General features: G+C 39.4%; 1 protein-coding gene across 3 annotated transcripts in view; it reads right to left on the bottom strand.

Moving 5' to 3' along the window:
- The window catches only part of LOC120523421 (potassium voltage-gated channel subfamily KQT member 1-like), a 754,760-nt gene that overhangs the window by 484,825 nt on the left and 242,960 nt on the right, over positions 1-26,975 (bottom strand). For all 3 annotated transcript variants that reach the window (XM_039744727.1, XM_039744719.1, XM_039744736.1), the window contains one exon: positions 466-585. In XM_039744727.1, coding sequence (XP_039600661.1) covers positions 466-585 — 120 coding nt within the window. The remainder of the gene's footprint in view (positions 1-465; positions 586-26,975) is intronic.

Here is a 26,975-nt window from a genome sequence, read left to right as displayed (position 1 = left end):
CTTTTTTGGGTAACTTAATGCCTTGCACTGTTTCCTCAAAGACTTTGTTCAAATGTCACGCCTGATCATTGTCAGTGTGACATCTACATGTTCACCCAGTGTCTACAAATATTCACGGTCTTCTCTTCAGCAGAGGCTCATATTTAATTTAAAAAAAAATGTCTGGTATTGGTTCCTCCCGACATTTGAGAATGCTATATTTATTTGTGGGTGACATTGCACTTAATGTTGCTGTCCCAGTGTCCTGCTTTAAATTAGTCTGGCCACATGGGTATTGTCCATGTTTGAGATGTGTGAGAAGTGTACCTTGAGGCAGGTCTGACCTGATCTGATCTTAGACATGATGTTTTCAAGTTAGTCTCTGACCACTTGTGGCTCAGTAATAAAATAAGTGGTATTAATATGTTAATGTTAATATACAGTAGCTGTGAAGGTAAAGGAGGACAGGCAAGTAAAGGGGAGAACCTGTGCTGCCTTCTTTGTTCGTGGACTGGATGTGGCAGGATGACTCCGGACTGGCTTTCGAACATACATTTTGAAGGTTGAAGAGTCAGGATTTTCAGCTGCATAACATCTCCAGGCAGTCTGAAACAAAAAAAAAAAATTTGTGTGACGGTGAGAGAAGTTCAAGTAACAGACAAGCCAACTACAGTACTTTCATTTATTTCATTGTCAGTCATTCAGAACATTCTCATACATTCAGTTTACAGTTTACAAATTTACAGTTTAAGCAATAGAAGATTAAGAGGTGACATGATTGAAGTGTTTAAAATTATGAAGGGAATTAGTCCAGTGGATCGAGACTTGTATTTTAAAATGAGCTCATCAAGAACACGGGGACACAGTTGGAAACTTGTTAAGGGTAAATTTCGCACAAACATTAGGAAGTTTTTCTTTACACAAAGAACGATAGACACTTGGAATAAGCTACCAAGTAGTGTGGTAGACAGTAAGACGTTAGGGACTTTCAAAACTCGACTTGATGTTTTCTTGGAGGAAACAAGTAGATAGGACTGGCGAGCTTTGTTGGGCTGAATGGCCTGTTCTCGTCTAGATTGTTCTAATTCTTAATCCAATTCAGGGTCATGTGCGGCTGAAGCCTATCCTGGCAACATTCAGTGCAAGGAAGAAATCAACCCAGTCAACTACTAATTTTCACTTATCACTTACTTATGAGCCTATCCTGTTCGTAAGTGTGGATAAGGTAGCAGCCAATGACTGGAGACACTAAACAGGAGAATTTACAGACTATGGGATGCGGAAAGAAAACAGAGCAGATGGAGAAAAACCTTCTCACACATGCAAAGAACAGGTAATATGGGCAATAACTGAGCCCAGGAGAAACTGATGGGTGAGCATTCTGTCCTTTCCAAAGTGGACTAGTAATCAAGGAATCAGACTTCAAAAATTAAAGCTGCTGGTTTAAGTAATGCCTATAATTAAGTGTGTGACCCTAAGCAAGTCACTTTTAAGTTTCTATGGTGCTGCTGTACAAAGAAAGATGAAAATAATAATACTAAATCTAATTGTGATAGTTTTTAGCTATAGAAAGCTACTATATAAAATAATGACTGCTGCAGTTCATGGTGACAACCAGTCAAACACAGACACATAAACACAGATACACACACAAACACTTAAACAATCATTAGCAGCTGGGCACGAATTAAAATGCAATGCTTCAGAATTTGTCTATTACGTTGGTTTTTATATTCATTATTGTGGCCAAGTCAGAAACTAGAAGGTCAAAGACTAACAGTAGGTTTGAAGGAGGTTTGTGAGATAATTAAACAGATTTTAAGGGAGCAACATTAAAGAATGGTGGAAAAAAACCAGTGCGGCTTTTAAACCAGAATGACAAAATTTCAAAACCTAAAATGTTAACCAAAATTCATAGTAAACAAGACAAAAGAATAAGGTCCATCCATTACTAATAAATCCTTTCCATTAACAAGTAATAGAGACTTTCTATTTTTTAAAAGCTGCTCTTCCAAGCACACAAATACTGTGCAACATCACCTATTCACTATTTATTAAAGGGTTGAATCCAATGTAGGTTACATATTAAGGCAGGGACACTCTAATCTGCTGGCCCTATGCACGATAATCACATGTTTAAGGCTTTCTTGACCTATACAGTAATTAGTCTATCATACGATTTAGAGATCTCTGCATTGTTATATATTTACATCTTTTTGAATTATTATGCTCCAAATTTAATCGTTCAGCATCACACTATTTCTTCTATTTACAAATTAGAAACTTTGTCAAAAGCAACATACCCAATTTTCCTCATCTTTCATCTAATTATATTCCCTCAGGCAATACTGGGTAGTTTAGAAGAAGGTGCAAAACACATCTCTACGGTTATTTCAACAAATTTCAAAGAGTTTATGCTTTAATGATCTTAGAACATGATAGAAAAGGGACTAGTTAAAATTTCAGGAGGGAAAGGAATTCAGCCATTCACAAAATACATTCTAGTTTAACATGTGCCAATCATGCCATAATTCAACTAAAGATTATTCATTGCTCACATATATTACACTGTAAGATCCAAGCTGTGAGTGATAACATCAAGCACATACTTTGCTAGGTCACGTTTTAAGAAAATCCTACACTTAAACCATTTTAGGCAAAAATTGTTGTGCATCTCCTGAATAGCCTGGTATAAAAAATCACTACTGATGCTCAAACAATGCTGTTTGAAGTAAAGCCTATTGGATAGCACTGGGCTATGAAAAATCTGTTGCAATATCCGACATAATGAAGACACATTTTGTTCAGCTGGAAGAATCCTAACCATATATAACTCTGGCAACAAGTCTTACTCTGTATTGCATCAAACCTTTTCTCTTTATGAGGATATGTTAAGATTTTCTTTTTTTAATTTGGCAAGAACCTGTTACTATAACTGTAAAGACTATAAAGGAAGTACACAGGGTCTGTGCTAAACCTTTAAATTTTATTTGCTATTTTGTTCTATATGAAGAACTACATTAGATGGTGTTCTGTTTTTTGAACTGCTGTTAGGTTGAGTGCTGGATTTTACATCGGTGAAGTACAACTGAAGAAACTCAAAATTACTTAGCAGGAGTCTGTGAAACTGCATGGGTGAAATGAACTTTTGTTTATTGAAGCCTCTCAGAAATGCACAAGTACAAGATGTATTCCTTTCCTGATAATATTTTTTCAATTACTTTTGTTTAAGTTTAAATGTTTAGTTTTACATGTGTCTCAGTACGCACATATTGCTGATATAATTTGAAGTTTAACGTTAGCTTGACTTCTGGACCGCGAATCAGAGCAAGAGGTGGCTTGTCTATTAAAGTGCTTAGGTGTCTGATCAAGTTCCATTTTAATTCACAAGCATTTTCCAGAAGTGTCTTACTTAACAACATTTTTGTAAACCTACATGCGTTTGAGACATTGTGAGCATGTCACTAGATGCTCTGAGAGTTACTTGAGATTTTTTATGGACTTGTTTTTTTAAATATTATTTGTTGTTGTCCAGCATTGGTCACCAAAGACCCTTATTATGTCACAAATTGTAGCTCCATTCTGTAATGAAAACATGACAACACTACAAACTACACAAGTAACATATACAGTATTAGCAAAATACCCGCGCTTCGCAGCGGCAAAGTAATGCCTTAAAAGTTTTATTAAGAAGAAAATTAAACCTTTTTAAACTGAGGGAAAATATACCAATAATTATTTGTTAAGTATCTCTTTGTATACCACATTGTCATTTCGGCCCTCCAGTTGTAATATGATCAAGCTGTGTGCTGAGCTTACTCTTGAGCATGCAATGTACAGTTGGCCATGTGAACAGTAATCTTGTTTCAGATCTCACAGCTTAGATTGCTGTTGTCATAATCGGTTTGAGTTTCATGGTTTGTTTCAATTACGTTAGTATTTGCAGGACTTGTGTTGAAGAGACATTCGGCATCTGTCAAGCGTTGTAAGTATACAACCGGTTTCATAGATAACTTCACATCCAGCTTTTGAGAGTTTAAACATTCATAAACATCAAAGTGTCCACTACTGAAGTCGTCACCTGTGTATCTAAGATGTTTAAGAGGCATTGGCGGTTGTCCAAAAGTGTTTTAATATTTGGCCATTTCAGTACATTTGAAAGCGACAACCGAACAATTCAGCGGCAGCCATCAACTCACATGCAGAACCATAGGTGAAGGGCTTAAGCATTTCACTCTTCTAGTGCTCCTGTGTAGTATAATTATCTCCTGTACCATCATCAGTTCTCACCTTGAACCTGTCCCAGTCATTCAATACATAAGACACAATGTTCCTCCGGATATCAAGAGTGAGCCTGATATGGCCGTGCAATATGTAACAAAGAGAATGGAAGAGGTAGTTGCCATCTCCGGGCATGGAAACCGGTCGGTAAGTGACAGTTCTTTGATCGATGGCGATCACCTCGATAGACATGTTAATAGGGGTATGGTTGGAACAATAAAGGAAATGGGTACCTGAACAATGTAAAGTAAGTCTAAAATACCTACACCATAACCATAATCATAATAAACGAACAATAAAACAGAGGAGAAGCCGTGGATTAAATAAAAAGGATGTAGTTATCAGCAGGGAGACATGAATCCCGTGGTGAAGCAAGGAAGGGAATGTACTGTAGAGACCGGAGCAACGGAGGGCGCTATATAGGCAGGCAGCCAACAACGTGGGAGGCGTTGGGATGGGGGACCCAATGCCGCCTCACACGTTAACCGAGCTGCAGGCTATGGACGTATATATGTACGTAAGTAGGATTCAGTTAGCGCTGGGAACCCGCATACCAAATTTCTTGAAGATGGGCTCATAAGTAACAAAGGCCGTTGGAAAGTCCAATATGGCGGCCGACAGTGGCGTCATACCACTGAAAAACGTACATTGGTTTCGGTCAGTGCAGGGAAGCCCCCTACCAAATTTCGTGAAGATGGGGCCATAAATAAGAAAGTTCAACATGGCAGACGTTGTCGACCGTTATGACCATTACGCGTAGAATTTCGAAATGAAACCTGCTTAACTTTTGTAAGTAAGCTGTAAGGAATGAGCCTGCCAAATTTCAGCCTTCTACCTACACGGGAAGTTGGAGAATTAGTGACGTTGGAAAGTTCAATATGGCAGCCGACAGTGGCATCATACCAATGAAATAAATACGTACATCGGTTTCGGTTAGCACAGGGAAGCCGCCTACCAAATTTCGTGAAGATGGGGCCATAAATAAGAAAGTTCAAAATGGCGGACGTTGTCGACCGTTATGCGTAGAATTTCGAAACGAAACCTGCTTAACTTTTGTAAGTAAGCTGTAAGGAATGAGCCTGCCAAATTTCAGCCTTCTACATACACAGGAAGTTGGAGAATTAGTGATGAGTGAGTGAGTGAGTGAGGGATTTGCCTTTTATTAGTATAGATATAAAAAATGGGTGGAGTGTTTTTCCTTAATCCCTTTAAGTGCAAAGGAAGCTGAAGATACTCTCAGAAAGGTTGTAGTGCAAAGTTTTCTTTCCACATTAATTCCACTTCTTGGTCTTTTCAAGGTCACTATGCAAACTGAAGTGACTAAAGTGAATCTTTAAGATCACGCCTCATGCTATTCATCACTCAGCTACAACTCTACAGTTAATTATTCAAGACATCACCAGATTTATTTTAAAGAGTTAGAGCAAATGTTCTGAGTGAAACAATAAACCAGGAACTTTGAAAGCTTTAAAATAGCAGCCTTCTCCAAAGCCTTAGCCGCTAGGCCACATGGCTTTCTTGAAAATATTCTCTGTTTGACAGAAGTAAAGGCTAGAAATTATGAATGCAAGATCTTTAAAAATTTGTGCAAAGGCCAAACTGTGAAATTCAATTCCACGAAAACGTCTGTCAGGTTTCAACATGTAAGGTAGTCTCCTTGTAACATAATAAAAACGTTAATGACATGAGAGCAAGGCACATGAAATAAAACAGCACATGGAGTGAGTCACAAATGACTGTAGTTTGGTGGTCACTGGGAACAGATTTTATAAGAAGAAAAGACCTACATTATCAACACTCACTGCTCAAGTGAGGAAGCTCATGGCAGCCTGGAGCCCTTCAAAGCTGCCCAATCGTGAAATGCCTAAACTTGCCTTGCCTGCCTTTGTATATTTTATATGTGCCTTTGGGATAATGAATCATATTGTAGGTCTGCAGAAACAGATGGTCCTAACACAATAGTTGTTAACAGCCCGGTGAAAGTAATGATGGTCAGGGCCACAACAGCTTTGTGATCTATACCAGAAGGGATGGGATTGTTGGACAATCTCCAAGACTTCCCTGGGTACAAAATGATAAAAAGACGGTGAAGAACACATTGCCAAAGGCTGCACCATTTCCCATTTTCATAATGGGGAGTTTGGTAGCCTTTGTCTTTAAAACTTTTGTATGACTGAACAGCTCATTTCTTAAATTTAGGCCAGTGTGCTTGAAATGATACCTGGAGCCATTAGCAGAAGCTCTTCTTATGTGTAAACATCTATAGGACTTTTACAGGACCAAGCCCAAAGTCCAACAAAATGTCATCCAGGAACTGGTACTTCAAGGTTGGGGCTTAATATGAATACCCAGCAACAGACTAGAAAAGCTTGGAGTCACAGATACAGTAGAGGAAAGGGCTTCCCTGGCAGGGTTAAAGAGAGGCCAGAGTGGTTTGAGAAGATGGAAGATTACGTGAATGAGAGCTTTACTGGTGACCAGTTATTGTGGTAATTGGACAACTACAGCGATTTAGGTAGGTCCCATATTGTTGGACTGCTTCCATGTACTTTTTCCTATATTGTTTAATTTGATGTGAATTAAACTTAACATTTACACTCACCTGTGCTTCAGTGGTGTTATTATGGATTCAGGGTTGCATCACAAGTACCTATTAGATATCATACCCCCATCATCCTTACAGATGACTGCCTATCACAGATCATACACCAACATTCATGCAGACAACTTCCTATCATAGGCTATACTCCCAGCATCCTTACAGACGGCTGCCTATCACAGATCATACACCAAATACCCATATAGACAACTGTGTTTCACAAATCATAATCACAGTATCTTTACAGATGGCTGCCTATCACAAATCATACCCCTAATATACTTGCAGATGACTACCTATAACAGATTATTCCTCCAATATCCTTACAAACAACTGCTTATCACAGACCATATCCCCTTATAGACAACTGTGTATCGCAAGTAACACTCCCAACATCCTTACAAATGACTGTCTATCACAGATCATACAGTCTATATTCTTACAGACAATTGTTCTCACATATCCTACTCCCAACATCCTGAAAGATGACAGCATATCTCACATTATACTCCAAATACCCTTACAAATACATCCTGGAGTTTATTTCCAGTAAAATAAGATAAGAAAGGAATATCAAAATATACAGAAAAAATAACAATTGTAACAAAAGACTTTTTTTGAACAGTGCTCCTCTTAATGTGACTCATAGCAATCAGGAATAAAATCATCAACAACAAATATACAGTATACATATATATATATATATATATATATATATATATATATATATATATATACACATATACATATGTACACAAACACACACACACATATATATATACACATATATAAACACATACATATATATATACATATATACACACATACATACATATACACACATAAATACATATATGTACAGTATATACTGTATATACACACTTTTGCCACTGACAAATATGTAATATTCGATCATTTTCTTTAATAAATAGCTGACCAAGTATAATATTTTTGTCTCATTTGTTTAACTGGGTTCTCTTTATCTACTTTTAGGACTTGATTGAAAATCTGATGTTGTTTTAGGTCATAATAATGTAGAAATATAGAAAATTGTAAAGGGATCATAAACTTTCAAGCACAACTATATATATATATATATATATATATATATATATATATATATATATATATATATATATATATATATATATCACGCTTGGGTCACAGATTTGCACAGAGACACAGGAGGTCGTAGAAACAAGAAGGATTTTTATTCAAACACTGCAAACACATGAGCTTAAACGTGCTTCATGACAAGTCAGAGATGACAGTTCCGCTAGGAGCAGAGAGAGATAAAAGCAAACAATCAATTCCAAAACTGACAGGCTGCACAAGGCTTATAAGTCGGCGGAGTACCGCGCGAGGCTTGTATTACGTGTTATAGTGCAAGGATAAGGAGCAATGTGAGGGTGGTCAGTGTTTCAGGCTTTGTGGTTTTCCCAGGGGCGTTTGTCTCTATTTGGGGTGCGATCAGCCCTCCAGCTCACTATATATATATATATATATATATATATATATATATATATATATATATATATATATATATATATATATATATTTATATATATATATATTTATATATACACACACAGGTCCATAAATACTTGGACAAAGACAACTTTTTTCTAATTTTGGTTCTGTACATTACCATAATGAATTTTAAATGAAACCTCTCAGATGCAGTTCAAGTGCAAACTTTCAGCTTTAATTCAGTGGGGTGAACAAAAATGATTGCATAAAAATGTGAGGGAACTAAAGTATTTTTTTAAACACAATCCCTTTATTTCAGGTGCTTAAAAGTAATTGGACAAATTAAATAACTGGAAATAAAATGTTCATTTCTAATACTTGGTTGAAAACCCTTTGCTGCCAATGACAGCCTGAAGTCTTGAACTCATGGACATCACCAGATGATGGCTTTCCTCCTTTTTAATGCTCTGCCAGGCCTTTGCTGCAATGGCTCTTTGCTTGTGGGCCTTTCTGTCTTAAGTTTAGTCTTCAACAAGTGAAATGCATGCTCAATTGGGTTAAGATCAGGTGACTGACTTGGCCATTCAAGAATTTTCCACTTCTTTGCTTTAATAAACTCCTGGGTTGCTTTCGCTGTATGTTTTGGGTCATTGTCCATCTGTATCATGAAACGCCGCCCAATCAATTTGACGTCATTTAGCTGGATTTGAGCAGACAGTATGTCTCTGAACACCTCAGAATTCATTCGGCTGCTTCTGTCCTGTGTCACATCATCAATAAACACTAGTGCCCCAGTGCCATCACACTGCCCCCCACCCATGTTTTACAGATGATGTGGTATGCTTTGGATAATGAGCTGTTCCACGCTTTCTCCATACTTTGTTCTTGCCATCATTCTGGTAGAGGTTGATCTTGGTTTCATCTGTCCAAAGAATGTTTTTCCAGAACTGTGCTGGCTTTTTAGGTGTTCTTTAGCAAAGTCCAATCTAGCCTTTCTACTCTTGAGGCTTATGAGTGGCTTGCACCTTGCAGTGCACCCTCTGTATTTATGTTCATGCAGTCTTCTCTTTATGGTAGACTTGGATATCGATATGCCTACCCACTGGAGAGTGTTGTTCACTTGGTTGGCGGTTGTGAAGGGGTTTCTCTTCACTATGGAAATGATTCTGCGATCATCCACCACTGTTGTCTTCCATGAACGTCCATGTCTTCTTGCGTTGCTGAGTTCACCATTGCTTGCTTTCTTTCTCAGGATGTACCAAATTGTAGATTTTGCCACTCGTAATATTGTACAACAACAACAACATTTATTTATATAGCACATTTTCATACAAACAGTAGCTCAAAGTGCTTTACATAATAAAGAATAGAAAAATAAAAGACACAGTAAGAAAAACAAAATAAATCAACATTAATTAACATCGAATAAGAGTAAGGTCCAATGGCCAGGGGGGACAGAAAAAACAAAAAACTCCAGACGGCTGGAGAAAAAAATAAAATCTGTAGGGATTCCAGACCATGAGACCGCCCAGTCCCCTCTGTAGCAATTTCTCGGATGTTTTTTTTCTGTCTTCGCAGCTTAGGGATGGCTTCTTTCACCTGCATGGAGAGCTCCTTTGACCACATGTTGTCTGTTCACATGCAAGCACCACACCTCAGAACAACTCCAGACCTTTAATCTGCTTAACTGATAAGACATAACGACGGACTTGAACACACCTGCCCATGAAATAGCCTTTGAGTCAATTGTCCAATTACTTTTGAGCCCCTGAAATGAAGGGATTGTGTTAAAAAATGCTTTAGTTGCCTCACATTTTTATGCAATCTTTTTGTTCAACCCACTGAATTAAAGCAGAAAGACTGCACTTCAACTGCATCTGAGTTGCTTCATTTAAAATTCATTGTGGTAACGTACAGAACCAAAATTAGAAAAAAGTTGTCTTTGTCCAAATATTTATGGACCTAACTGTATACATATACACACACACACACATACATGAAATGCAAAAGGTAAACAATATTAAATAATGCAACTAAGACTTCTCAGCAATGGAAAATAGAGAAGTGAAAACTCCAGAATAGGGGGAAAAAATCCTCAGAGACAAAATTCAGAATTCTGGGTGTGAGGAGTTAACAAAAACAGAATGTCAAAGAGACATCAAACAGCAGCTCAACTAAACAGATCTGACTGCCAAATATGTCAAAAGTAGTTGACATGATAAACAATGGACCAGAACAAACTTTAATGTTTGTTAATTTATAGATGTGAAGGGCGACCAGGAGGTATTGTTTGGGACAGGACTTGGGCCTTAAAATGCCCTAGTAAAGAAACTACTTGCATTGATAGCACATGTAGCCATGCCAGTTGAATTAGGCTGCCAACACCAGGAGACTTTATATCCCATCTCAGGAGGGTGGTATGTTTCCCCTGTAAGGTAGAGAAGTATAGAGAACTCTTATTGTATAGCTGGCTCCCTGCAACACATAACATGCCATTAACCTGAGGGAGGAATGGGCTAAAGGACTATAAGGATATGTCCAAGTAATACCAAAGGTTTACCTGACTAGGGCTGAATATCCCTCCTGGCCATTGGCTCTTTTGAACTTTGAGTGGGTGGTTGTTGTGTGAATAAAGATAAGTATGTGATAGGCAGGAGGAAGAGAGATGCGAAAAGGATAAGAAAAGTTAGTGAAAGTGGTAAATGAAGGGTCTGAGAACTTTATTAAGCGAGTAGTTGTCTCACCAGATACACATGGTGCAATAGCTGTGTCCAGTTAGGTCTGTTTTTGTTGATTTGTTTTCTGTATACCTCCTTCTGTTTATCAACTTCTCTGAGATTCTATTTTATTAGTAAAACAAATATATACAGATTACCAATCAACAAGAAATAAAAACTGCAAAGGGCTGACTGCACATCGCTAGAGCTTCATTTACAATGGTGTTGTCATATAACAACTGTGAAAGCGAGGATAAATGCAGAAATAAGGAAGATTCAGCAGAATACACAGCAGGACCACCTAGCTTCTTTATGCTGAAAAGTCCAATCAGGAGTAACATTAATCTCCTTAATGTAACCCGAATCTAAGGGTATATAGTAGAAAGCCAAACTGTTTAAACAATCCAACAATGAGAATGTTGGTGACAATTACAATCAGTCTTGAGCTTTCATGTTTCCTCCAGACTTCAAGTTCCCATATACTTCAGCCTGATAAATAACAGGTAAATGAACACTATATTTTGACAATATTTTGTCCAGGAAAGTATCCTGAAACCCTGTAGAGAGTTTTATATGTCTGATTCATTCCTTTAGTTTGCCTGTCTGACACAGAATAATAATTAAGAGTCAAATTCACCTCAGTACAAAAACCTTTCCAAAACTGTAAAATAAACTGAAGTTTATAATCAAACACTAAAGACTGTGTATATTTTTGCAAATGGAAAATTGTTAATAAATAAAAATCTGTCAGAGCAGAGGTGGACAGAAGACTATTGCGCATGTTTAACTTAGAAACATTTTAAAATCTATCACCCCTTAGCAACACAGGAGTAGAGGGTTAAATTAGTAATAATATTCATGGAAACGTGGCCACGGGTATAAAAAATTGGCAGCAGTTAAAGGAGTGCTGCTGGGCAAGAATAATTCCACTTTGACCTGTACATTTGATACAAGCGTTCAAATATTCTGGAACCTACTAGTCCACAATTTGCCAACAAATCTAACACTTCATTATAGTCATTGTTCTGTGAATCCCTGGAGGCTATGGGCACAATTCAAAAATGGCTTGTAAAAGTGTGAACTGGCACCATAAAAAATCTACCTAATTCTGAGATGCTTCAGAGCCTTTATCACAGGCAAGAAGTTTGATCAGGCACTGCACCTCTCAATTGCACATCTTCACTTGCAGTTGTCGGACATGAACACAGACTACAGGATTCAGAGTGAAGAGTGCCACCATCCTTAGCCAGCTGAGCCAAAGAAGAACCCTCTGTGATAGTATCTTAATTTCATATTGCCCTCTCTTTCAAACCAGTTTTTTTCTTTTTTTGACACAAGTACACAGGAAAAATACTACTGTTGTCAGCTTCTTATTGTTTAGACTCGTATTATCATAAAACCACATCCTCCCTGCGGTTTCTATGTCATGAACGAAGACTACATATGAAATTAAATCTACTAATGAAAAAAGAAACATCTTGCTTAATGAGGGATCAGCCATTTTGCTGTTTTAGATGTCAGAGTTTTATGATCAGTATACACTATATGTAACGCACTAATAAAATGTAAACGATCTCCAGCATGTGTATATATGTTAACTAGAGAGACGATCCAGATTTAACAGCATGTGGATTTAAAATATTCTGGCCCATCCATCCTCTTCCGCTTATCCGAGGTCGGGTCGCTGGGGCAGCAGCTTAAGCAGAGAGGCCCAGACTTCCCTCTCCCCGGCCACTTCTTCCGGGAGAATCCCAAGGCGTTCCCAGGCCAGCCGGGAGACATAGTCCCTCCAGCGTGTCCTGGGTCTTCCCCGGTGCCTCCTCCCGGTTGGACGTGCCCGGAACACCTCACCAGGGAGGCGTCCAGGAGGCATCCTGATCAGATGCCCGAGCCACCTCATCTGACTCCTCTCGATGCGGAGGAGCAGCGGCTCTACTCTGAGCCCCTCCCGGATGACTGAGCTTCTCACCCTCTTTTTTTTTTTTTTTTTTTTTTAATTTTTATTTATTAATTTTATTACAATCAATACATAGCAATCAAGTTTTTACAAAAAAAAAAATTATGCTAAGAACAGATCGATCCCCACCCTTGAGAGAGAGAGCAAGCCAAACGGTGTAAAATTTAAGGCTTGTAAAAATACCTAAATTAATAAATTCTCTGTGCTTTATAAACTTATTTTAAAATATTACTGATCAGATCCTGCCATGTTTTGAAAAAAGTCTGTACAAATTTCTCACCCTATCTTTAAGGGAAAGCCCAGACACACTGCGGAGGAAACTCATTTCAGCCGCTTGTATTCGCAATCTCGTTCTTTCGCTCACTACCCATAGCTCATGACCATAGGTGAGGGTAGGAGCGTAGATCGACTGGTAAATTGAGATCTTTGCCTTACGGTAAACATGGGCGATATGGCCTAAAATCAATATCACGATAAATTGAGCAGTTAACCTCGATAACGATAAATGGACGATAACCACCCCAAGTGCCAAAAACAAACTTTTTTTTTTTCATTTGATGGGGCTGTGGCAGGCAGCATAGTTCCTCCAGTTATTTTGATAATATTATTCCCCCTAGACCTATTCATTGCAATTATATTATTACCACTTTAAAGGACTGTAAAATGTCACTGAAAATAAATGAAGACAATAGTAGTAAGTACTTTTAGTGGTTAAGATTTATTAACTGAACAAAATAAAAAGTGTAGGATACAATATGTAACCATGCTCTCTAAAAAATGTGTATCCCTTGTAAACAAAATAGTTTAATAATAAATATGTTTCACATTGGCTATTCACAAAGTAAACAATGATTGTGCAAATGTAATGCCATCATGGACAAAGGCCTATCTCTGCTAAGGCCTTGAGGTAGCATATCTATCCAAATCTTCACACCCAACATCACCCCAATTCATGGTCTAATTCTCAAATAAAGCAAGCAAAATAAAGTAAGAATTAAATAAGACCTCTCAGACCATATTTACAAAATTAAAAGGGTTGGCACAGTAATAAAACATTTTAAAAATCATGTATTTTGCTACATTTCACAGCACAACATGATCAACACTGGCTCACAATAAGTCTTCTGTAAAACTTTCTGGATACACTGCTGCTCAGCAGTCTTAAGTATTTTTATGCCTATATAAACATTATTCAAACATTAATACTTTCAATTTTGAATATGACACACAGAATTAAAGTCACTTTAAAACACACCAGATGTCACCACCCAAATATATTAAGATGTACACACTTACCGACTGCCAGGTGCAGCCTGTGCCCAAAACATTGCACCCGTGTCCATTTATTGAGCTTGACAGCTTTCACAATATTTGGGCCGTTGTCAGTTGTTATAGCAACAAGGTCCTCTTCACTGATGTCCCATGCAGACAGCATCGCTCTCAACCCCTGTCCAACCATCTCCCCCGTGTGATCAGATGGAAAATAGGCCGTCTCGAGCACTCTGGTACGCAGCTCCCATTTGTTGTCGATGTAATGAACTGTGAGACTAATATACGGCTCCATTGTGCGGCTGGACCAGAGATCGGATGTGGCTGCAACGTGCTTAACGTATCTCAATTCAGCAGCAACCTTTTTCCTCTCTGTGCTGTACATGCTGGGAATGATAGTTTTGAAAAATATTTTCGTGATGGGAGTTCGTATCTCTTGTCAATTATTTTCATGAAGTGTCTGAACCCGTTGCGTTCCACTGTAGCAATAGGAGCCATGTCTTTTGCTATGTGGTAGCCTATAGCATTTGTGATTTCTTGCCATCTTTTGAAGTTCGCTCATATAGTTGAGTACTAGCAAATGCTTGTTATTGACGCTGCCTGGTGGAGGAAGACGTTTTTGCTGGTCCTCCTAATCTCTTCTCGCTTTGAGCTTTTTTTATGTCTTCGAATTGAATCACATGGTTGTGCTGCAGGTGGTGGAAGAGGTTGGTTGTGTTACCTTGACTTGACGCAACAGTCTTTTGCAGAGTTTACATTTAACAATTTTTTGATCAATATCATCCTTGTTGAATCCAAAATGTTGCCAAACGATTGATGATGCATTTTTTGTTAACAAGCGTCTCCTCTTCCTCCTCCACCAGCTCTACCTTCGCTGCTGCTTCAACATTTAAATCGTCCTCCATTTGTTCAGCCGTGTCTCGTCTTGTTACAGGTAGTAGAGTCATGTGACTCCACCCGTCAAGTCTGTAACGTAGCACAGCGTCTTAAAGGGACATGAACATCGCCAACCTGCACATGCCTTTTCTTTTTTTAAAATACGAATTTACCGACATGGGCAAAATGACGTCGATGAGAGTCATAAATTTCGGTAACGATAAATTTTTGATATATCGCCCAGCCCTACCTTACGGCTCAGCTCCTTTTTCACCACGACAGACCGATGCAGAGCCCTCATCACTGCGGATGCCGCACCGATCCGCCTGTCGATCTCACGCTCCATTCTTCCCTCACTCGTGAAAAGACCCGAGATACTTGAACTCCTCCACTTGGGCCAGGATCTCTCCCCCAACCCTGAGAGGGCACTCCACCCTTTTCCAGCTGAGGACCATGGTCTCGGATTTGGAGGTGCTGATTCTCATCCCAGCCACTTCACACTCAGCTGCGAACCGATCCAGAGAGCTGAAGATCACGGCCTGATGAAGCAAACAGGACAACATCATCTGCAAAAAGCAGTGACCCAATCCTGAGTCCACCAAACCGGACCCCTTCAACACCCTGGCTGCGCCTAGAAATTCTATCCATAAAAGTTATGAACAGAATCGGTGACAAAGGGCAGCCCTGGCGGAGTCCAACTCTCACTGGAAACGGGCTCGACTTACTGCGGCAATGCGGACCAGGCTCTGACACCGGTTGTACAGAGACCGAACAGCTCTTATCAGGGGTCCGTACCCCATACTCCCGAGCACCCCCAAAGGATTCCCCGAGGGACACGGTCGAACGCCTTTTCCAAGTCCACAAAACACATGTAGACCGGTCGGGCAAACTCCCATGCACCCTCCAGGACTCTGCTAAAGGTGAAGAGCTGGTCCACTGTTCCATGACCAGGACGAAAACCACACTGTTCCTCCTGAATCCGAGGTTCGGCTATCCGACGGACCCTCCTCTCCAGAACCCCCGAATAGACTTTTCCAGGGAGGCTGAGGAGTGTGATCCCTCTATAGTTGGAACACACCCTCCGGTCCCCCTTTTTAAAGAGGGGGACCACCACCCCGGTCTGCCAATCCAGAGGCACTGTCCCGATGTCCATGCGATGTTGCAGAGACGTGTCAACCAAGACAGTCCTACAACATCCAGAGCCTTAAGGAACTCGGCGATCTCATCCACCCCGGGGCCCTGCCACCAAGGAGTTTTTTGACCACCTCGGTGACTTCAATCCCAGAGATGGGAGAGCCCACCTCAGAGTCCCCAGGCTCTGCTTCCTCATTGGAAGGCATGTTAGTGGGATTGAGGAGGTCTTCGAAGTACTCCTTCCACCGACCCACAACGTCCGAGTCGAGGTCAGCAGCGCACCATCCCCACCATATACGGTGTTGACACTGCACTGCTTCCCCCTACTGAGACGCCGGACGGTGGACCAGAATCTCCTCGAAGCCGTCCAAAAGTCGTTCTCCCATGCCCGAGTTTTTGCCTCAGCAACAACCGAAGCCACGTTCCGCTTGGCCTGCCGGTACCTATCAGCTGCCTCCAGAGACCCACAGGACAAAAAAAAGAGTCCTATAGGACTCCTTCTTCAGCTTGACGGCATCCCTCACCGCCGGTGTCCACCAACGGGTTTAGAAGTACGGAACATGGCCCATTCGGACTCAATGTCCCCCACCTCCCTCGGGACGTGGTTGAAGTTCTGCCGGAGGTGGGAGTTGAAGCTACTTCTGACAGGGGACTCTGCCAGCCGTTCCCAGCAGACCCTCACAACACGTTTGGGCCTACCAGGTCTGACCGGCATCTTCCCCCACCATTGAAGCCAACTCATATTCTGGCCCTCCACAGTAAAAACAAAGCATTTCTTTCAGTCGTTGCAGTCTTTTAGCCAAACTGAGTATAAATGCCCCAATTTTCTTTGATGGTGCTATATGCTTTTGAATATTTGATGTATTCCAGGGAGTGAACACTAAATCTGCCATTCTACCAAAAGTATACTGCCTTTTCTATTTTTCTGCCTATCTGAGTGCCTAGCTCCGACACAGCCACAATAATTATGCAGTGACACATGACAGCATTACTACCACCAATACTACTAACTACTATTTATACTGCATCACAGAAAATCTCCTATGTCACGACTCGCCATATCACCTTTTAATTCTTTAGATACACTGTTGTGAAATACTGACATTAAGGTGGTTTTATTCATTCAGAGTCTGCAAGAAGACAATTGACAATAAGAAAATACAGTATTCACTAATTTACTCTTTTAATTCAGTAACCTATTTATGGCTACCAGCTTCCTCTCTCATGCATGTAAAATTACATTCCCGTACAAGGTTGTGCAAATCATTATGGGCATGTTGTTCACAAGTATCATAGTTCTCCATTCTAGCCATGTCAAAATAGTCTTGAACAACAGCGACCCCTTTAGGATTAAAATCCAATGCCTTTATAAATAGGTCACACTTACATTGCACAATAAAAATTGGTGCTCAGAAATGAGTGACAGAGTCAGACAGATAGACAGACCAGTAGATGAAAGGCACACCACACAGACATAGAATAAGAAATTAAAAACACTGCACATATAAGATAGATTGATAATTATTCTGCAAATGTTTTGCAGTTCAAGTACAGCTTTTTTCCATATTCTGACAATTTGATGATCACATGAATGGTTAGCTTTAATACCATAGTTGTGCTAACTACAAGTGGGGCAGTTGAGATGTTGGCGGAAGGGGTGCATCATTAAAATATACGGGGGACAAGACTTGTTCAGAGTCGCTGCAGAAGGGTACAGACCTTTCTTAACCAGATGCCTGTGGAAATGGTGTTATGACAACATGTGATTTACTACATAAAAGCTGCAAAGAGCAAACCAGGACAGCTTGTAATTTGTACTTGTAGCAATCCAACTATAAAAACAACAGACCACAAGCCTTGGCACGCACATTTTTGGCACGTGACAGACACTTGATCTTCAATATCAGAGGAGCTAAGAAAGTTAAGAAGTCACATGACAACTACTTTAGGGCTTTGTGCCATGCTTGGCTGTCTCCTTAAATCTCTTATGAGGCTTAGCTTTACATAAGCTTTCTCTTAGCTGGACATGAGGCATTGTGTGCCTTAATTCTTGCCCAGATGATCACAATCCTTTGCCTATCATGTTACTATTTTTGTTTCTCCCAGAAGGTGTTTAATGATTTCTCCCTAACTAATGCCTCTTTAACATCTCCTCTTGAACACACCAGAGAAAGTGATAAAGAAGAAAAATAATTTAAATGTAAAATATTTGCACATCATTTTCAGTCTCCCTGTCTCTCATTATCAGTAGACCAAAAAAACCACAGAATGGATAAGCTTTTGAAACTATGAGCTGAATCATCAAGCAAAAGCTATGCTGACATCACAAAGAACCAACAGTCACGCCACTTCTTCAAACCCCAGGGTGACTAATTGCTAGGATCTGTCTCTGCAACCCATATTCAGGCGTCACGCGCAGCTCGTTTCTGTCCTTGATCTTGTGGAAAATGTGCCTCTCGGCTGTTTTGTATTGCTTATTTAACCTTTGCTTGCAGAGAGCAGAGTCTTGCTGTAGCTTGTGTGATACTTTGGACACAGCAAGTGAAAAATATGCAGATAAAATGAATAATGCCTATATGGTGAATTGACTTCCAAAAGGAAACTCCACAAGATGAGGATGGAATGTTGCATTTTCTAAATGACACAAAGTGCACATTTAAGGATATTAGCATACATTTCAATCACATCATTTAGAAATGACAACACTTTTTCCATATGGAATTTTTCAGGGCACCATAATGTTTGGGACAGTTGGTTGTCACAGGTGTTTCTGATTCCTCTGGTTTGTTTCACTGCTTCATAAGATACCTCGGCTTGCTTCTACCCTTGGAGTCTGTAGTTGCCATTGTTCAACAAGAGCTGTGTCAATGAAAGTCAAAGAAGCCATTATGTGGCTGAAAAACAAGAATAAAACTATTGGAGACATTGGTAAAACCTTAGGATGACTAAATCAACTGTCTTCAATATCATTAAGAAGAAATAACACACTGGTGAGCTCAGTAATCACAAACAGACTGGCAGGTCAAGGAAGACCTCCACTGCTGATGAAAGAAGAATCCTCACCTTGGCAAAGAAAAAGACCCAAAAATCTGTCCGACAGACCAGAAAAAGTTTTGCAGCAGGCAGATGTGGATGTGTCAGTGACAGCTGTCCACAGAGGACTGCATGAACAGAAATACAGAGGACACACTGCAAGATTCAAAACACTAGTTGGCCACAAAAACAGGACTGCCAGATTACAGGTTGTGAAAAGCGACTCAAAAGAACCTGCAGAATTCTGGGAAAAAGTCTTGTGGACAGGCAAGGCCAAGATGAACCTTGAAAGAGTGATGGTGAGAGCAAAGTGAGAAGATGAAAAGGACCTGTCCAAGATCCAAAACAGACCATCTAATTTGTTAAACATGATGGTTGGGGGTGTTATGGTGTAGGCATGTCACACAATGAATTCTAAGCTGATTAGAAACATCTGCTCAAGTTCCAGTAAATCCCTACAAACTCATTGGATGGTGCTTCATCCTACAACAAGCTAATGATCCAAACATGCTGCTGAGGTGACACAGGAGTCATTTAAAGTTAAAAAATGGGAAATTCTTCAGAGGCCAAGCCAGTCACTGGATTTAAATCTAAATGAGGAGGCGTTCCATATGCTGAAGAGAGAACTTAAGGGGGCAAGGTCCCGAAACAAGCAGGAGCTGGAGCGGAAAAGATCCTCACTCAGTACCTGGTGATGTTTATGAATCACAGACTTCAGTCTCTGCATGCAAGAGATATTAAACAAAGTGTTAAATATGACAAAATAATGGTGTCCTGAAATGGGGAGACCATGTGGAAAACATGTTGTGACCAAAATATATGCAAATCTTCTTAAATGAAACTCTGCAATATGTTCTTTCATTATATCTGAATTGTTTGATATGCCATTTTAAAGTATGGAACAGAGGAGTAAATGAAGAAAAACTTCATACTTTACAGGGGACTGTACAGTATATACCATATGTATATATGGAAAAAAAATTAAAGGTTAGTTCCATGCTCAAAAAAAAAGTAAAAAATACAATCTTTCAACTGTAAAGCCTGCATTGTGTGTGTGTGCATAAATATTTTTTATTTTGAAATAATAAAGCAGCCCATAACATGTGGCTGGTTGTGCTCATGCTGCAGCTAGCTCCTCTGGGGACAGATTTATTAAATTTGAACTCACATAAAAAGAAGCTTGAAATATTTGTACACAACTTTCCACACAAAAGTCAGGATTTAGAACAGAAAATTTGATGGGACAGCTTGGGTTTACTATGGGCACCTCTGACTTATCCATATGTAGCATTTCAGAGAAACTGGGACTGAGCCCTTTATTATAATAGACTTTGACCTGATAAACACTAAACCTTTAAAGCAATGACTGTGATGTACCAACTCTAGTTCCCTTTTAAGAAAGGCAATGCTGTGTATTTGCTCTGAAGAACATTTTTATATTTTTGGTCAGTTTATATCAGCAACCTCAGGTCAGAAATATCTCAGCCAAACTTCACCCCATCATTTCCACCGTGTTGGAAGCCATTAGCTGACTGACAATGTGCTACTAATAGATTCTGGATGGTCTTGGTGTACATACAAAAAATTTTTGCCCAAAAGAAAAAAAAAATGTCAACATAAAAAGGCAATTTGCAGCAGTATCCGGTACTCCTAATGTAAATGGAGCAATTGATTGCAGTCATATTGCAATAAGGGCATCTAACAAAAATTGCTTTTGCTAACTGTGAGAAGTTTCATTCCATTAATGCACAAGTCACCTGTAATGCCAAGATGAGACTGACAAATGTGTTTCCATGTTTTTTTTGAGGCAAAGTAGCATTGGAAGACAACTTCCTAAAGGTACTGTATGTGCTTGCTCAGAAGGTACTGTAACTGACTGAACCTTCAGTTTTTCATATGCTTATGGCATTTATTGTAACAACCATCACATCATTTCATGTGCCAGGTGGTAGTGGCTACCCACTCAGACACTGGAGCAGTTTCTTGACCCCCAGAGCATAGAGGAGAAGTGCTATAATGCTACACATGCTCTTGTACATTTAGTGTGGAGCACACCATAGGACTCCTCAAATGCAGGGGGCAGTGTCTCAGTGCGTCAGGTGACAGGCTGTTCTACCAGCCATTGAAGGCCTGCAGCATCGTAATTGTATAAACAGTATATTAGATTAAGTAGCAAAATATATATATATATATATATATATATGGTTGTTTCAGGAGGGCAAACAAACAGGTTTAAAGGTGCACTCACGTACACACATTTACAAGATGATTGTGATTTATAAAGAGTAAATTCAAATCAAATGTGCATATGCCAGGTTTTATAAATCCTGTTTTTTTTTTTTGCATGTGCATTTTCCTTTTATTTTGGCGTATGCATACGTTCATACTCAAATTCATGCAAACTTTTATAAATGAGGGGACCAACACACCAGACTTTGGTGATTTTATTAATAGTAAGCAATTCAGATTCCTCCAGGTAATATATACAGTCAGTTTGTAGAAGGACTCCATTTAGGGAGGGAATAACATTTTGTATTTCTGATTCAAAGGGTATGGCGAGTCTCAAGTCAAAAGTATTTCTTCACAATCATAGTATACATTAGGTTATCACATGTCAAATTGTAAAAAAAAACATTTTAACCATTTTTGAGTTTTACAATGGCGCTAATGGGCACCAGGCTCCATTGTAAAGAGAAACCTACCAATTACTCCTACTTTAAAACAGCTAGCATTTTCATGTCTCAGAGGCATGCTTGTGTCAAGATGGCTGCATTGAAATAGTATTTTTTATGCTCACTTGTCTGCTTACTGCAGCTGTTGTGGGAGGAGTTATTATAACCCCATACGATCAATAAAGTGAGATGCCCATCAAGTGGCAGCATGGTGAAAAGATGAAGAGTTCATACAAGCTTCATTGTAGTTTGTGCAAATAAAAATAAATATGAACTGAACTAATGTTTTGAATGTATGTGTAATTATAAATATATACACATGCATACACAATATACAGTACACACACATACACACACATACTGACATATATAAATAAATACATACAGTGGGATGCAAAAGTTTGGGCAACCTTGTTAATAGTTATTATTTTCCTGTATAAATCGTTGGTTGTTACGATAAAAAATGTCTGTTAAATATATCATATAGGAGACACACACAGTGATATTTGAGAAGTGAAATGAAGTTTACTGGATTTACAGAAAGTGTGCAATAATTGTTCAAACAAAATCAGGCAGGTGCATAAATTTGGGCACCACAAAAAAGAAATGAAATCAATATTTAGTAGATCCGCCTTTTGCAGAAATTACAGCCTCTAAACGCTTCCTGAAGGTTCCAATGAGAGTCTGGATTGTGGTTGAAGGTATTTTGGACCATTCCTCTTTACAAAACATCTCTAGTTCATTCAGGTTTGATGGCTTCCGAGCATGGACAGCTCTCTTTAACTCACACCACAGATTTTCAATTCTATTCAGGTCTGGGGACTGAGATGGCCATTCCAGAACGTTGTACTTGTTCCTCTGCATGAATGCCTTAGTGGATTTTGAGCAGTGTTTGGTCGTTGTCTTGTTGAAAGATCCAGCCCCGGCGCAGCTTCAGCTTTGTCACTGATTCCTGGACATTGGTCTCCAGAATCTGCTGATACTGAGTGGAATCCATGCGTCCCTCAACTTTGACAAGATTCCCAGTCCCTGCACTGGCCACACAGCCCCACAGCATGATGGAACCACCACCATATTTTACTGTAGGTAGCAGGTGTTTTTCTTGGAATGCTGTGTTCTTTTTCCTCCATGCATAACGCCCTTGTTATGCCCAAATAACTCAATTTTAGTTTCATCAGTCCACAGCACCTTATTCCAAAATGAAGCTGGCTTGTCCAAATGTGCTTGAGCAGACCTCAAGCGGCTCTGTTTGTGCTGTGGGCGGAGAAAAGTCTTCCTCTGCATCACTCTCCATACAGCATCTCCTTGTGTAAAGTCGCGAATGGTTGAACGATGCACAGTGATTCCATCTGCTGCAAGATGATGTTGTAGGTCTTTGGTGCTGGTCTGTGGGTTGATTCTGACTGTTCTCACCATTCGTCGCTTCTGTCTATCCGAAATCTTTCTTGGTCTGCCACTTCGAGCCTTAACTTGAACTGAGCCTGTGGTCTTCCATTTCCTCAATATGTTCCTAACTGTGGAAACAGACAGCTTAAATCTCTGGGACAGCTTTCTGTATCCTTCCCCTAAACCATGGTGGTGAACAATCTTTGTCTTCAGGTCATTTGAGAGTTGTTTTGTGACCCCCATGTTGCTACTCTTCAGAGAAAATTAAAGGAGGAGGGAAACTTACAATTGGCCCCCTTAAATACTCTTTCTCATTATAGGATTCACCTGTGTATGTAGGTCAAGGGTCACTGAGCTTACCAAGCCAATTTGAGTACCAACAATTAGTTCTAAAAGTTTTGGAATCAATAAAATGACAACGGTGCCCAAATTTATGCACCTGCCTGATTTTGTTTGAACAATTATTGCACACTTTCTGTAAATCCAATAAACTTCATTTCACTTCTCAAATATCACTGTGTGTATCTCCTATATGATATATTTAACTGACATTTTTTATCGTAACAACCAACAATTTATACAGGAAAATAATGACTATTAACAAGGTTGCCCAAACTTTTGCATCCCACTGTATATGGGTTGGAGACGGTGGCACTGAGCAGAAAGCAGGAGACAGAACTGGAGGTTGCAGAGTTAAAGATGCTAATATTTGCATTGGGTGTGACGAGGATGGATAGGATTAGAAATTAGTACATTAGAGGGTCAGCTCAAGTTGGACAGTTGGGAGACAAAGTCAGAGAGGAGAGATTGCGTTGGTTTAGACATGTGCAGAGGAGAGATGCTGAGTATATTGGGAAAAGGATGCTAAGGATAGAGCTGCCAGGAAAAAGGAAAAGAGGAAGGCCTAAGAGAAGGTTTATGGATGTGGTGAGAGACGACATGCAGGTGATGGGTGTAACAGAACAAGATGCAGATGACAGAAAGATATGGAAGAAGATGATCTGCTGTGGCAACCCCTAATGGAAGCAGCCGAAAGAAGAAGATATATATATGCAAAGACTAAAAATACAGTAAGTACATATTTGTATTTGAATGTGTCTATACTTATTATACACATACACACATGGTTGCTGTGACACTATTTTTTTTGGATCTTTTATTGAATTTATTAAAAGCATATAACATTCCATACAATCAAGTCAAACTTAAAAAAAAACTAAATTCAGTAAATATAAAGCTTTTTCACAAAAAATCTGCTGTTTGCATGGAAAAAATTAAACAAGACATGCATAGATGCATAGTGCATAGTCTACTCACAATCTTACTTTAGGAGTAAGAATTAACATTGTGAAGATGAATATTCTCCCCAAGCTTATGTTCCTATTTGAAAACATCTCCACATTAACATTAACAAATCTTTTTTCAGAAATTAGATTCAATTATAACCTAATTTATTTGGAAAATTGAAAAATCCATGCATCCAAAAGGTGACCCTACAATGACCTAAATCAGAAGTATGGCACGGCTGCTCCAAATTTTCAATTTTATTACTGGGCGGCAAACATACAAGCTATAAAAACCTTGACATTGATATAAATAGATGAACACACACTATGAAATCCTGCAGCACTTCTTTATATTCCTTGCTTTGTACCCCAATAAATACAAGGTATCATCAATATACTAACAGCCCATTTGTCCTTCCTTCACCCAGATAATGGAACCAATGTATGAAGCACTTTAAGTTAGAGAATATATTTTATCTGTGGAACGACTACATGATAACCACCTTTTTCCACCCTCTCGAACTTACATAGTTTTTAATATTTGGAAAACATATGGAATTAAATCATTTAGAGATTTTGCATATAAATAATGTTTGCAACCTATGAACAATTACATCCTAAATGTAACCTCCCATTAACACAATTTTTCCACTATCCCCAAATTAGAAACTTTGCTAAACGAAATCTGCCAAGTTTTCCTCACCTCCTACTTATTTCTATTTCAGCAGAGAAATTGATCAGTCTTGGGGATGCAGACAGCATTTCTATAATATATAAAAACATTTTAATGCCCCTTCCTTTTAAAGATCCCAGAACACAAAAGGATCTCTTTCACAATAGTTAAGAAACGGAGTGGAAGGCAGCCACACACAGAATTCCCTCTAGCTCCCTATGTGCAAAACATTCAATTATTCATCTTAAAATCTTTTTTTGAGTAAATCTCGTTTAAAATTGTCCAAAATGTTTTCAGGGCAAGATCCAACCTGTGAACGTTGGGTCAAATGTCTTGGGCATGTACCAAATTAGTATCATTCTACATGAAAATTTTTAAATGCCTATCTGACAGCCTTAGTTTCATAATCCGTCCTAATCCATTAACAGCTCTGTTTGGTGGACTCCCAGATGGGCTTAAAGTGGAGAAGGTCAAACAATGTGATTCCCTTTACTTCACTACTAGCACATAGACTTGTGTTGCTCAACTGGAAGAATCCTAACCTACCTCTTTTACGTCAGTGGCTAACTGATGTTATATATTATTTGAAATTGAAAAAAATCTAATTCTCACTTTAGAGTATCTGTTCAAAACTTTTTTAAAACCTGGCAGGACCTAATCAATAACATTTTAGAATAAGCATTTATAGTGGGAGAAAAGACTCCTTTCTCTCTTTACTACTCTCAACACTTCTGCTCTGGTTGTTGGCCTTCCTCTTTTTCTCATGGCTGGGGGTTGATTTGTAGTTTTGCCATGACACTTATAGCCATCCCTCAGTCTTCCACCATGTTCTCCTGGTGTCTATTGGATGCGCTGAGAGGAACTTTCCAATCAGCACTGCTACCTTCAAATTGATCAGTTGACTGCGGTCCACCCTTTGCACGCTGATTACTCACTCCCTAGTTGGGTCACGGACAGCTTGCCTCTGTACTATCACGCTCTCCTCAGAACACACTGAACAGGTCTTCTTTTCCTTTCATGGTCTTTTTAATCATATTTTCACTCAGGCTCTCACCCTTATACCTCTGTTGGTACAGTGCACTAATTTCAACCCGCTGAGAGTCAGTGAGGAAACTGCAACCAAATGTGCCCACAAGTGCAACCAGCTTCAAACTCCCCATTAACATTTTGGGGCCGCATGAACACAAACACACCCACAGAGTTTGAGCTGCAGAGTTTTTATAAAACCGCACACCACCATGGTCGTAACAGATCTCCTCACAACCACCAAAGTACAAAAGTGGTCATTGGAGGCAGTTATGAAGTCAGGTGAAGTGGGGTCCTTGGGGGCAAACAGTAGCACCTGTGGTACATTAGGTATGTCAGTCAATACTGAAACTGTCACAAATGTCTGGCCTTTATTTATTTATGAATTTCAAAGGAGGAGGGTGCAGGGATGACTGGGATCCCAGTACCTACATATAACATAATTGACCCTAGCACTAAACCCAGGCAAAGCTTTTAAAGAGCATTCCTTGGCAATGGTTCTTTGAGTGCAGGGTCAAGAGGCATGTGTGAGTAAATAGTCCGCTAATAGAATCTGACAGTGTGAAAGAGAGAGGTGAGAGGTAAGAAATTGGAGTGCCACCAACAATATTAGAAGG

Source organism: Polypterus senegalus, chromosome 1, assembly GCF_016835505.1.
Source record: "Polypterus senegalus isolate Bchr_013 chromosome 1, ASM1683550v1, whole genome shotgun sequence".
NCBI lineage: Eukaryota > Metazoa > Chordata > Cladistia > Polypteriformes > Polypteridae > Polypterus > Polypterus senegalus.
The sequence above is the reverse complement of the archived record's forward strand: the minus strand, read 5'-3'. Positions and strand labels throughout refer to the sequence as shown.